Source organism: Equus quagga, chromosome 9 (genome assembly GCF_021613505.1).
Source record: "Equus quagga isolate Etosha38 chromosome 9, UCLA_HA_Equagga_1.0, whole genome shotgun sequence".
Lineage (NCBI taxonomy): Eukaryota > Metazoa > Chordata > Mammalia > Perissodactyla > Equidae > Equus > Equus quagga.
In genome coordinates, this window is record NC_060275.1 from 5,310,543 (window position 1) to 5,324,709 (window position 14,167).

The 14,167-nt window shown below is 40.3% G+C and overlaps 1 protein-coding gene across 1 annotated transcript in view; it reads left to right on the forward strand.

The window, feature by feature from the left end:
* The window catches only part of LOC124244644 (cytochrome b5), a 33,670-nt gene extending 25,363 nt beyond the window's left edge, over nucleotides 1-8,307 (forward strand). Inside the window, exons 2-5 of the mRNA XM_046671252.1 lie at nucleotides 146-274; nucleotides 2,153-2,182; nucleotides 6,275-6,309; nucleotides 8,065-8,307. Coding sequence (XP_046527208.1) covers nucleotides 146-274; nucleotides 2,153-2,182; nucleotides 6,275-6,309; nucleotides 8,065-8,146 — 276 coding nt within the window. The 3' untranslated portion in view covers nucleotides 8,147-8,307. The remainder of the gene's footprint in view (nucleotides 1-145; nucleotides 275-2,152; nucleotides 2,183-6,274; nucleotides 6,310-8,064) is intronic.
* Nucleotides 8,308-14,167: the final 5,860 nt, after the last annotated feature.

Below are 14,167 nucleotides of genomic sequence, written 5' to 3' on the forward strand. Positions count from 1 at the left end.
TTTATCCACATTATGGATGACTTATCTTCATGCATTGCCGTCTGTGACTTCTGGAGTAGCCTATTTGGTTAAAAAAACTGGCCACTTCATTTTAATTCATTTGCCTGGGAAAAATATTTATTTTTTATGTCTATCTTTTGAACAGCATCCTGGTGGGGAAGAAGTCTTAAGAGAACAAGCTGGAGGTGATGCTACTGAGAACTTCGAGGATATCGGGCACTCTACAGATGCTAGAGAGTTGTCCAAAACGTTTATCATTGGAGAACTTCATCCAGTAAGTACCTTTTTGGGGGCCTTTACTTATTTCTCTTTAAAGTTGTTGGTTGACCGTATTCAAATCTGTAGACTTTCATGCTACAGAATTTAAAAAGGGGTAAAGCAAAGACAATTTCTCCTGATCTTAAAACAGCGTTTTCATCATAAACAAATTGACCGGAAATTTCTTTGCATCTCTCTGGTTGCATTTTTCGCTGGCACTTGGAGTCAGAATCCTTGAATCCCAAGGCCGTGTGCTGAGGGCAGTGTGTGTCAGACCCTCAAGTGCCGGGAGCAGCAAATGGTGGAAGGTGGGGGATATCAACCGGGCATAGTTTTATTTTTTTTATTTTTTGACCAAAGTATTTTTCTTAAGAAGCTCCCTTTTTCTTTCATTAGTTTGAAGATATTTTAATTCTAAAATATAATTTAAAATTTTTTTAGAAATCAGCTATGTTAAATGAATGAACTCTGCCTTCTGTAAAACCCACACATTGTCCTCATTCCTCTCACTTCTCCAGACCTTTGAGAACATCACCCTTGGTGCCGATTCATGGACTGACTTAAAAAGAACACAGGCCTCATTTAGCTTTTATACAAATCTAGGGCCGTCATATGAATTTAGGCTCTTCTGTGGCGATTTGAAATGAGCATGTAAAACTTTGCTAGTCTGTCAACTGAAGTTATCAGGAATGTATTTGAAAACTTGGAAAGAAGTAGCTGAGCTCTCCCAGCATCCCCAGCAGACAGGCGGATCCCACACTGCACGTTAAGCTCCCCTCCTTCCCTCTAGAGAGCACCTGGACTCCTCAGAGCGATGCCCACCCTCCTGCTTTCCCAGCTCGGGGTGCATTCCCAGTAGCCAACTGGAAGCAGGTTGAGGTGCTGCTGGAAGGGGGCTCTCTAGCCAGAAAAAAACATTGGCAAACAGCCTCAACCCAAGTGAGCACATGGAGAACAAAATATAGGAAAAGTCCTGTGTATATATGATTGATGCTTCTTGTACTGACCATGAATGAGGGGAAGCTTAAGCCAGATTTTTTGTGGGAGGCCTGAAGATAGGAAATCCATTGTAGGACAATTTCCTTTGAGTGGGGAGGTCTTTTTTTTTTTCGTGGTAGGAGATGATACTTTCAGAGAGTAAGCTTCATTTATCTGGAAAGTTTATTTGCCCACATATTTCCTTCTTCATACTTCAAAAGTGAAGTGGTTTTATGGTCATCAGAGAGGCCTGCCCTTCAAATGTTTGATCCTTTCCTTATTCTTTCCATTTCAAAGCTCGTGGGGTAGAGCAAGTGGGCTTGCAGGCCAGCACTGCAGCATTTCTGCCTCACCTGCCCACTGGGCTTACCTATGGTCAGCCTTTAGATGTGCTTTATTTTGGACCACTTTGGCCGGAGGTTTAAGTACATTATGACCTTGTAAGTGGGAGGTTGTGGGAATTCACTGAGGTTATCACACAAATAAGATACACATCACACACGTATACATGCACATACGCACACGCACATACATGCAGACACATCGCACCAAGGGAATTTGAGAGGATGGAAGGGAAGAATCTAAGTAGGTCTCAGCTGCTTCCTGAATTAAAGATCACAATCCAAGTCTAATCGATGTAAATATACATCAGCATATAAAATATGACTACCATGGCGCTGTTCTCAGCTTTGGAACTCTAGATTGAAAATCTCTGTCAACACTTAATCTGCTACTAATTTTTGCAGTCAAGTCACATGGATCAAACTTTGCTTTTAACAACCTAGATAGATGAACCCAAAATGCTAATTACTAAGTAGTAAGGTTTTTAAAAATCTCAGTAAAAGCAAGCACTTTGAAAATGGTACTTTTTGTAGATGTCTTTCATTCCATAATGTGCCTTATTTTTTTATTATAGGATGACAGATCAAAGATCGCCAAGCCTGTGGTAAGTGTGACCAACTCAAATGCCCCAGTTGCTATAGTTGTCTTCACTGTATTTCACTTCTGTCAAACTGGAAGGCAAAGGCCAGCATGACCTTTCTAGGTTAGATGAATTTGTAACCTATTGGCTCAGCCAAGTTTATTTGTATAGAGTAGTCGTTACGTTCTGTTATGATAGCTTGTGTGTTATTTTCATAAGGCTCTCAAAACAATTTTTCATCATAGATACCTTCTGAAGAGCTACTTTTTATAAGGAGCATTGTGCTTCTGATCTGAAAGATTTGACACAAGTCGTATTTTCAGAGAACTTAAAATATGATTGAACTGAGGCCTTATTGCTTAAACCTTTGAGGACACTACCTACGTCTTCTTCATCTCCATGTCTCTGAGACATACTAGGTATTCCAAAAATATTTGTTGGATGAATTTAATGTTAATTAAATAATGACATTTTGATGCATTTTCCTTAGGAAAGGAAAATAATTTTAGCAACACTTGGTTTTACCCTCCGGTTCCCTAGCTCTTCTCTCTGAGCTGATCATGTCACTTATATTTGAAGATAAATCTTAGCAAGAATTGGTGACAGCAGCCAAAGTTCCTGAGAAATACAAATAGGCAGAATAGTTGCTGGCCTGTAATTAAAAGACTGTGGAGGAAAGTTTTCTTAAAACAAACAACAGAAAGAGCGTAATTTTTCCGTTTTGGTTGATGCGCTCGGTTTTATTAGAGAAAGTACAGCAACAGGCTCGACAGAGCGTGTGTTAAGAACTGGGGAACTCAGTTTACTGCTGTTGCTGGCAGGACATTGTCTTAAATCTACAACAAAATCAAAGCAGTTAACTCAACAGAGTATAAAGGCCGTGTTTACCTTAACACCCTAGACAGTACGGTAAAAGTCGTGTGTAAGGCTGCTTCGTGCAGAGCAATTTCTTTTATATTCTCTCCTGTTTAAAAAAGGCTTAAGCTCAACGTTGGTGATCTGAGTCCTTCAGGAAGATGAAAAATGGACTTCAGAATTCTAATTGCCTCTGTAACGATTGCTTAGAATCCTTGCTGTTAGTTCATATGACTTGAGCACTTTCTTTGAGGCTACTTTTTGGCCCCCTGAAATTCTGTGATGTGTGACGTTTTTGCTTTTTCTCCAAAGTCTGTCAGGGAAAAAGTATATTTTTTCCTGTTAGGTGTTCGGTATGTTTATAAGGTTGGTGCAGGTCACTCAGCTGTGGTAAAGCAAGGACAGGATGAGGCTCATGGCATGGACTCAGATCTATCGTAGGTCCAACCGCATCCCGAACCACCATGCCCACAAGCAGAAAGCACGAGTTAGGGCTGAGGCCTCTTACCATAACTGCTTTATTTTTGAAAGACAGACTCTTTCCTCCGTTATTTGCTTGTAGGACATATGTGACTCTGCTTACCTTAGAGCAGAACTGGGGGAATGCGGGACAAGAACTTGGTGTTTTACCTCAAGGCCGTAAGCAAATACCATGAAAGAAAACACATGACCACTCTTCCAGATTTATCTGTCTTGTGCTTTTAGTTTACCAGAAGAAGAGTGTTCTTAGATGTTTCTTTTCTTGTGTGTGTCTGTGTAACCATCCATCTCTCTCCAGGCTGATAAAACTATGCAGTGGTCTGGATTTTTGACACGTTGCCTACTTACAATATCTAGTTGAATTGTGAAATAAGGTGCAGCAAAGATGATTAGCTTGAATCTGCCCAAAGGAAAACATGATGTGAGGTTGCCAAATTAAGGTATTTGTAAACATGGAAGTGATGCATTTGTAATTAAACAAATCCATGTCTGTCAGATCTGCTTACATGGAGGATATCAGTAGCAGCAGCACCTTTTCTTGGTCGTAGTTTTCAAAGCATTGCTGTGTAAATGACTTTATTTGATTCTCATGATATTTCCGTGGGATCTGTGGACGTTCCAGGGAAGGTGAAGACAGTGAAGCTCAGACCTTATTCCAAGCTTTGCCCTTGTTCAGGGTCACACACTGCAGAACCACAGCCACCACCCATTTCAGGCTTGGCAGTTGCAGTCTCTTAAACTTATATAGGCTCTGACTTCGCATGAAAGGCTTCATTCTGTCAGTAGTATTTTTAGGAGGGCCTTCCAATTAAGGAATGGACTAAGTTAGATGAGCTTACAAATGCCATGACTTTGATTTGCAAAAGCTTGATGGCGTTACATGCTTTTGTATAGAGTTCACCCTGTACTGTTTTAATTATTAACCTTTTCCTTCTTGAAACTGAACCCCTCAAGGTCACGGAGTGAACAGGTGGCCGAGCCCATAATAAAAACCATAGTCTCTGCCCCCTGTTTGTTGTTAACATATTTGTTAGTTAGATATTGGAAACCCAACTCAGGTGCCTCAGGGCGTTGGGCAGGAAAGACAGTTTCCTTATTCATCGGAGTGCTAAGTGGTAATTCAAACTCGCTTTAACTCTCAAGCATGCCGAGGTTAAGAGCCTAACAGATAATAAGCAATCAATAATGTGTATGATCTTCTGAAGTTCAGCTCTTTAGAATATCATTGTTGTTGCTGGTGGCCGTGATGCAGTGGCAGTGTTTAGTGTTAGCACTCATGGCAGTGATGAAGGTGGAGGAAGGACAGGCCAGCCGAGTTTCCATAAAGGGCTGTCAGCATGTTTGGTAAAATGCATGTGCTCGATGTAACAAAATAACAGATCCATGTTTGCCTCCTGTTTACCGTTTCAGCCTTAACTGGCTAGTGTGGCAATAATGTTTGGCCCTAGTGAGATGTTGTGTTTCACTTTCGGAACTGATTATGTCTTTCTTCTAATAGCTAAATAATATTTTTGCATTGTCCAATTATTTCTAGTAAACCGTGTTAATTTTATTCATATGTGCAAAATTTGAAAAATCTTGCAGTAGTTATGAATACTTTTCGTAGTTGCTAAGATTTAACATTGCTTAAAAAGATAATAAATGTGCGGTTTTCTTTTTAAATGACTTATTTTTTTCCCCCTACCGTGTCAGGAATCTTAAAGGCCGTGTTTCCAGGTTGGTGGGTCCCCTAACTGCTTTGCTTGCTCCTCCCTGAAAGGTCCCTGCCCTTTCATGGGAGTTTTGTAACACACCTTGCTGAGTGTCGCTTTGCCTTGCTGCAAACCACTGACGGCTTTGCTGGCGATCAGCCTTGGGGAGCTGCAGAGACAATACTCTGATGAAGCTTCCTGACTGATTCGTGGCTGCCTTCCTCTGAGGCACTAATACTTTGCTGCGTGGAATGTCAAAAGAATGCTTCTTAACATGTCTTCAAGCCCGAAAAGTTTATATTTCGCTAGGCCTTAGTTGTTCAGCTCTTTGGGGAAGTATGCATTTTTCCAGAGCTGTCCTTAGTTCACTTTTGTGATACTGACAAGCAGAGCTTCTCTCGGAAAGTTCTGGAAGGTAAGACAAGCCATAACTGTGAAAGACCGCGCACACAGAGTGTCCTCATTTGGAGGTTTCTTGGCTGCTGACAGCGTGAGGTCCATCCCTGAGGCCTCTACAGTCTTTCTAGAACTGTCCTGTCAGAGGTAAAGAAGGCCAGGAAAGGTGGTTCAGAGTGTTATAATTTAAATGACAGTTCTTGATTTTTTTTTTCGTTGATATGTCTTTTAATATAATTTGAAGACACTTCATATAAGATTTGAATGAAATAACTGGTGTTTTTACTGAATGTTTCATTCATGCTTTTGAAGAATTAAACTGCTCTTCCTAAAGATAACGATGGGGTTGTGTGTATAGGTAAATGATATGTTTTCAGTTTCTACATTAAAGTATTTGGGTGTCTGTTGTGTGCAGGATATTTTATGTAGCCTAGTAATTTTTGATATTTTTTCAAATTATCTACATTATGTTCACAAGGAATTTAAATATAGATAATTCTTTAAATTTTTTCATCCAGAAAAATGGTGAAATTAGGCATTTTAGTGAAAAGAAATTTGATGTGATTTTCCCTTTCAACATTTTTTGAAGAATGCATTGAATAAAATATTGTGTTCTTATTTTAAAACAGGTTTTCAGTCAATTGGCTAGATGTCCAGATGTTCCCTTTAAGTTACTTTTTCTCTTGTGTTTCAGGAAACTCTTATTACTACTGTCGATTCCAACTCCAGGTATGTGGTAGTTTTCTTTCCAAGTATCATTGCATTGGAAGGCTCCTAGAGTCAGAGTTGGACCGGGGGCCTCACCCCGCATCTGAGGTGCCTCTCTGACGCTTGAGCTTCCACCGTGCCCCTCTCTGTGGACAGCCCAGTGGTCTTCTCGGCTCGGCGCCTCAGACCGCTTGGGGCATTCCTTCCTAAACTGTCAGACAGCTCAGGCTGTGGACGCTCTAAGAGTGACCCCAGATCTCACCCTCCAGCTACGTCCGCCCTAAGGAACATACCGAACAAGTTGAAGCTTCTTTTTTCCGCAAGGCAGTTCTATGGCCTGCGCAATCTTTTAATCCCCAGGGAAACATTCCATTTCCTTCCTCATTTGATAATTGATCAGTTTCTTAATTGTAGTGGTTATATCTTCCTAGGCACGGCTCAGCTCTCCTCTGTCCCTTTTATACGTTGGCCCCCAAATTGAACCCAGTAATCTAAGAGTGGTGTGAATCACTTGCTCTAAGGACCAGATTTCTTCATTATAATCCAAGATCATATTAACATTTTTGGCAGCTCTACCGTATTGACTTGTGTCATTGCCATCATATATTTATCTTTTTGGACCCAAGTTCAAAATCACACATTTATGCCTATTTTATTTCACCCTGTCAAATTGAACTGCCCCAGTCTGTTGGTGTTCTGGTACATTCCCTGCCTGCAGGCAGTTCTTCACCTTACTTTTCCCTGACATGTCAATTTCCTTCTAAATGGAAACTGAGAACCCCACCAAGATGAAAATTACACTTGTAATCCTTTTGCGATTTAAATCTTTATTTGAACTTGATCTTTGAATGGGTTGATATGTACAGAGTATTAAAGGATAGGAAGTTTATGATAGAAAATAAATGTATTCATAGGCATTATCTGGCTTTATTCTGAGTCTAAAACCTATACATTATTTCTGTTTTCTATGAAATTACAGGTTCAGATCTAAATGGAGGATCCTCCTAGCTCTGTCCCTGATTTAATCCATAATCTGTCATTTATACTTCATCAAAAATTCTATGCATCAGGACTGAACAGTGTGTAAGTTAGGGATTTTCGTGAATTTACACTGATGGACCGCAGATTGAGTAGTTTGGGTGTGTTGCTTCATAACATGTTAAATCCACGCACGTGTGAAGACTAGACTTTCAAAACAGAATCCCAGAATTCAGAGCTGTGGTGCTGATAGCACCCTTAGTTATCATGTGGTTCAAAACCCTTAACCTTACAGCTCAGGGGACATGATTTGCCCTTGGCTGTACAGCTTGCTGATGGCTCTCCCAAAATGAGAACCTTGGTCTTCTGCTTCTTAAGTTACTGCCATTTTAAATTCTTAGTTAATGTATGTAACTAGAGTAAACCCTGTCAGGCATATTCACTTTCGTGAACTTGACGTAACCCAGCGTTGATGCCCTTTAGAAAAGTCACTCATCCTAGTAGCGCCTGTTGGGGGAGTGATTCATAGCTGTGTGTATGAGTTATAGGGATAGATTTAATTGGAACCGGAGGCTCATTAGCCTTCTCATAAGCCAGGAGGATAGAGAATGGCCGGTACACCAGGGCACGTGCTGCGCTTGCATCGCTTTTGGCAACTCAAGAGTTGTCTTTTCATCCAAATAGGTTAGAAGGGTAGTAAAAACATGCCATACTGGTTTTCACGGTAATCAGAAGGAGCAAACATTTTGAGTCCCCTGCATCAAACACCATACAAGCATCATTGCTGTTTCTTTCCAGCTGGTGGACCAATTGGGTGATCCCAGCCATCTCAGCAGTGGTCGTAGCCCTCATGTATCGCATCTACACGGCGGAAGACTAAATACGTTCTCAGAAGCCAATGAAAGAAAAGACTGCTTTGGACCAGGGAGAAAGAAGCCAGTGTTAACTGCTTTGACTGACAGAAACCTTCACCCGAAAAATTATTTTAATACACCTGTTTGCCTTTCCTCCTACATTAGAAATAAAACAAACCAAAAAGAACTGTCGTATTCCTTCTACTCCTGAGCTTTTAGAATGTGCCTTTTTATTCGTCAACTTAATTTTGATGTTCTATCACTACATGGTTTACTTTATGTGAGCATGATCTTTTAAAGATATGTCTGGCTTTTAGCATTTACCACCACGTTTGCCTGTCTCTTTGGTGTATGATTGTTTGTAACATTTAGAATCTTTCATTTTTAGCAGAGCCATGTAATGTGCTGGTTATTCAGGCCCGAGTCGTCTGCGCCTGGAGGACGGGAGCATTTTTGGATCTCTCCTTGTGCTTCCTGACATCTAACTGAGTAACCAGCATTGCGTGTTTCCAACGTAGTTCCTTTTTCAAAGAAATTAAGAAAGGCTCAGAAATTATAGCTTAAAGATTTCTAATAATTGTTGCACTTGAAATAGATGATAAAAGGAGAAAGTGGCCTATAGGACCTAGAAAAGAGACTCCATCTCTTTTTTGCTGAATAAACACCAGCAACATAAATAGAAACCCGTGAACCACAAGAGGACATTACAACTGTCCTTTCTCTCACCTTAAAAATATTATTCTGAAGAAGGTCTCAGTTATATAGGTTCTGAAGTTTTCAAGATTCCTCATTCAGAGGTGAAACTCTTTATGTACTCTTGTGAGGAAATGTTGATTCTCTAATTTGTAAAAAGACCAATTTGAAAGAGATTGGGACATTTAGAGTCTGATTTTTGAAGAAATTCCGCTGCCGGCGATGAGCCCTGAGGGATTGGTACGGCTCTGTTCGCTTTCTTGTTGGAGCTCCAGGGGACTGACTCAGTCACCCTGTCTTCATTTGTTATTCTCTGCCCTGTGCCTTTTTCCTTTTAAATGTGGAAACTTGAGGTATGAATTTTTAGCCTGTAGGAACTTTGTAGTTAGCTAGGACTGCACAATTCTGATGGCATGCTAGCCGACTGGCGAGCAGTGGAGTTCTTCAGAAATAACTGAAACACATTGGAAAGGAATGTTTTTATTATTTCAGAGTATAGATTTTTATAATCAATGGCATATATCATCGTTTGCCTCTTTTGTCACTGAAACTTAGAGTATCGTGAGGCTGAGGTGGGGAAGGGAGGCTGTGTCACATGGGAAAATATCTTGCAGAGGAATCTTGTGTTCAAATTTTAATAAACGTGTGCCTGGAACAAAATCATGCCTCTTGTAATGGACTTAAAGTGTTCTGAAATGTATACCTCTGAGGTTTGACACATCCACAGACAATACAGGTCAGTAGGCACGCTGATATATGCACGCTCTCATGACTGTTTAATCATGGATAGGTCAGTAGATCACTAAAAATGACTTTTGAGACCATCATTCTGCTTTTTGATGCTTACATATCAAGGATTTCCATGTAAAGTTCCTCAATTTTTTCTCTAGGATGGGAGAGCAGTTGGTTAACTGCTCAAGATGTGGCGTCATTATGAAGGCTGTGTCTGGGCAACAAGCAGTTCAGTAGTCTTTCTTCTCGTGGGGGATACATTCCAAGACCCCCACTGGATGCCTGAAACCACGGACAGTACCGAACCCTGTTATAGTATGTTTTTTTCTGTGCATACGTATTTGAGGTGTGACAGCAAAGTTAGCATCAATTTCTTTTTTCATCAGTTTCATGGATGGAAGACTTGTTCTTACCATTCATCTTAGCAGCCTCAGAATATGATCTTTTTAAGTCAAGAACTTTCACCTTTTACTACAGGAAGCACTTCACTTTACAGCTTCTCTTTGGCACATCTGAATTGCCAGCGTCACTACGCTTGCACTTTAGGGCCGTTATTAAGTAAAGTAGTGGTGACTTGAACACAAGCACTGCGATACCGTGACAGTCGATCTGATAACCGAGATGGCTGCCAAGGGACTAAGGGTGGGTAGCTTATACAGTGTGGATCTGCTGGACAAAGGGATGCTTCCCATCCAGGCTGGAGGGAGCAGGATGGTGCGAGATTTCATCGTGCTACACAGGAGGGCAGCATAATTTAACACTTATGAATTGTTTATTTTTGGAGTTTTCCATCTAATATTTTTGGGTTGCAGTTGACTGTAGGTAACTGAAACCACTGAAAGCGAAACTGCCCTTAACGGGGGAACTACTGTATCACTGAAGAGGTTAAGGCAAGAAATTAGTGCTTGCTAGGGCCGGCCCCAGTGGCCTAGTGGTTAGGTTTGGCATGCTCCACTTTGGTGGCCTGGACTCAGTTCCCAAGCATGGACCTACACCACTCGTCTGTCAGTGATCATGCTGTGGTGGTGTCCCACATAGAAAAAGAAGAAGATTGGCAGCAGATGTTAGGGCCAATCTTCAGCAAAAAAATAAAAATAATTAGTGCTTGCTAAATTAGTAATCTAAAAATATTTTAGTGGCCACTCCTACCAACCACTGCTATTGGAAGGCATATGACACATCACTATGGTAGGGAGGTGAAACCTGTGAGGTGCTTGAAAAGTTTTTTTGAGTATATTCAAGTTTTAAAATTATGCCAAGGAAGGGGCCAGCCCCATGACCGAGTGGTCGTGTGCTCCACTTCGGCAGCCCAGGGTTTCACTGGTTCATATCCTGGACATGGACATAGCACAGCTCATCAAGCCATGCTGAGGTGGCATCCCACATAGCACAACCAGAGGGACCTACAATTAGAATGTACAACTATGTACTGGGGGGCTTTGGGGAGGAGAAGAAGAAGAAGAAAAAAGATTGGCAACAGATGTTAGCTCAGGTGCCAATCTTTAAGAAAAAAAAAACTTATGCCAGGTGAGATGTTTCTTCTTCTGGTGACTTTACCATTTATATCTAGAAAAAGTTTCGTTGTGAAATTGGTTCACTAAAGTGTATACTCAAGAACTTCATTAATACTAGAGATTATAAGGGTAACTTTATTAATCTCTTATATTACTTTTTTGTATTAATGGAAATTTAGATGAATATGATTTAATGTAGTATAATTAGAATTTATATGATTTTTGTGCCTTTATGTAATGTTACTATCTTTTTTTTAGGTTATGCTTTTTGGTGAGGAAGATTGGCCTTGAGCTAGCATCTGTTGCCAATCTTCCTCTCTTTTTCTCTCCCCAAAACCCCAGGATATAGTTGTACATCCTAGTTGTGAGTCATTCTAGTTCTTCTATGTGGGATGCCACCACAGCGTGGCTTAATGAGTGCTGCATAGGTCCACACCCAGGATCCAAACCAGTGAAGTGGAGTGCACGAACTTAATCACTCGGCCGGCCTCAAAGGTAGTTGTTTTAAGGAGGGTATGGGCAGCAGAGCATCTGATCCCACAAGTGGTCTCCCTTTGTGCCCAGCCAGCTCTGCATCTGGTGGTATTTGGAGTCCCCAGGACCAGGCTGAAGATGACTCAAGGTTTTGGGGTTGGCTTAGAGACAGTTACGCATCCAGAGGTGGAGCTGTTTTGAACCCCATCATCACCGTTCCCTTTAAAGAAGAAAGAAGCAATGAAACAAATTTGCCTGTGTCTACAGTGTAGGTCCTCCAGAAAAACAAGGCAAAATGTACAATTGCAAAAATTTTTCCTCCCTCCACATAAGAAACCATTAAAATGGCATGTTGTCGTTTTTAGATTGGAAAATTTAATCTGTTTTAATACTCTTGGAGCCATGGGGGAATTCTGGAAACAAGTGAACAGTTAGAAGTTCTAGTAGAAAATATTTGAAATTCATATGATAATTTTAAATGATGTCTATTCTGTGGTGAACATTCACTAACTTGGAAAACTCGTTTCATTTTTCTAATATTTTAGTGCTCACTGAATTTATTTCACCTTTATGATTATGCCTGTCATATCAGTAACTGTTTAGAGAGAAATCGTTAGAGAATTGCCAGATAGAAAAATGTAATTTTCTTATAAGTAACAGTGGCATTACCTTCACATTTGTTTTCTTACTTTGCCACTTCAGGAACAAAATAAAAGATCTGTAATTATCTTGGGAGAAAATGTAGGCATAGATCTTCATGATTTTGGATTAGGCAATGGTTTCTTAGATAATGACACCAAACTTCATCAAAATAAAAAACTTACGAGGCTGGCCCCGTGGTCGAGTGGTTAAGTTCGTGCACTCTGCTTCGGCGGCCCAGGGTTTCACCACTTCAGATCCTGGGGGTGGACATGGCACTGCTCATTTGGCCACGTTGAGGCGGCATCCCACATACCACAACTAGAAGAACCCACAACTAAAATATACAACTATGCACTTGGGGAAAGCAGGGAAAAAAAAAAGATTGGCAACAGTTGTTAGCTCAGGTGCCAATCTTTGGGAAAAAAAATAAACTTGTGTTTCAAACGACATCATCAAGTCAGTGAAAAGGCAGTACACAGAATGGGAGAAAATATTTGCAAATCATATATCTAATAAGGGACTTGTAAAGAACTCTTACAACTCAAAAGATAAATAACGAAAAATGGGCAAAATATACACTTATGCAAAGAAGATATGCAAATGGATAATGAATATGAACATGAATAGATGTTCAGCATCATTAGCCATTAGAGAAATGAAAATCAAAACCATGATGAGATATCACTTCACATCCACTAGGAAGGCTGTAATCAAAAAGTCAGACAATAACAAGTGTGAACAAGGATGTGGAGAAATTGGAACCCTTGTGCATTGCTGGTGGGAATGTACAATGTTACAGCCAGTGTGGAAAACAGTATGGAAAACAGTATGGAAGTTCCTTAAAAAGTTGAACATGGAGTTACCATGTCATCCAACAATTCCACTGCTAGGTATATGCTCAAGAAAATTGAAAACAGGTGTTCAGACAAAAGTTTGTACATGAATGTTCATAGCAGCATTATTCGTAATAGCCAAAAAGTGGAAACAACCCAAATGTTCGTCCATGGATAAATGGACAAGCAAGGTGCGTTATATCCATACAATGGAATATTATTTGACAATAAAAGGCACTATCCATGCTACAAGGAGGCGGAACCTTGAGAACATGCTAAGTGAAAGAAGCCAGTCACAAAAGGCCGTGTGTTGTATGATTTCATTTATGTGAAATGTTCAGGTAAATCTATAGAGACAGAAAGTGGTTGCCTAGGGCTGGGGAGGAGAGTAAAGGGGAAATGGGTAGTGACTGCTAATGGTTATGGGTTTCTTTTGGGGTGATGGAAAAGTTCTCAAATTGATTATGGTGATGTTTGCACATATCTATGAACATACTAAAAACCATTGAATTGTAGTAAGTTTTAAATGGGTGAACTGTATGGTCTGGGAACTATATTTCAATAAAGCTATTATAAAAAAAATTCAACACAATCTAAGTAAACTCATCCTCTACCCCCAAGAAATAGTTCTTTTCTGGTGTTTATCTCAGAAGCATCCACCCAGTTCATGCCAGAAATGAGAGTTCTTCACGTCCCACTCACCCTCAACGTCACTTCCTAAAATCAGCAATCTCTTAAAAATGGCCTTCTTTATGGTGTGGGATGTGAAGATAGAGGAAGGACTCTTACTTTTTACTTTATTTTTTGTCCACTTATATATTGTTTGAATTAAATTGTATGACTTTTGCAATTAAAAATGAGCAATAGATAGCCCTAATGGTCTGTCTACTTCCTAATACCCATCTCCCCTCTCCACCTGCATCACCTTAGTTCAGGCCTTCAGCTCTTCTCTGAATTATGGCCACAAGTGATCCCTGGCTCGTCCCACCTGGATCTGTCCATGCTATTATTTCTGTTGCATGCTGTATTCTTAGAGCCTCATCCAATTCTTGGCACATGGGAGATGTTTGTTGACTAAATAACTAAGCTAATAAATGACCAAAGTCACTTAGCTGGTCTCCCACCTCCGATCTCTATTTCTAATCTCTTAACCCCATCA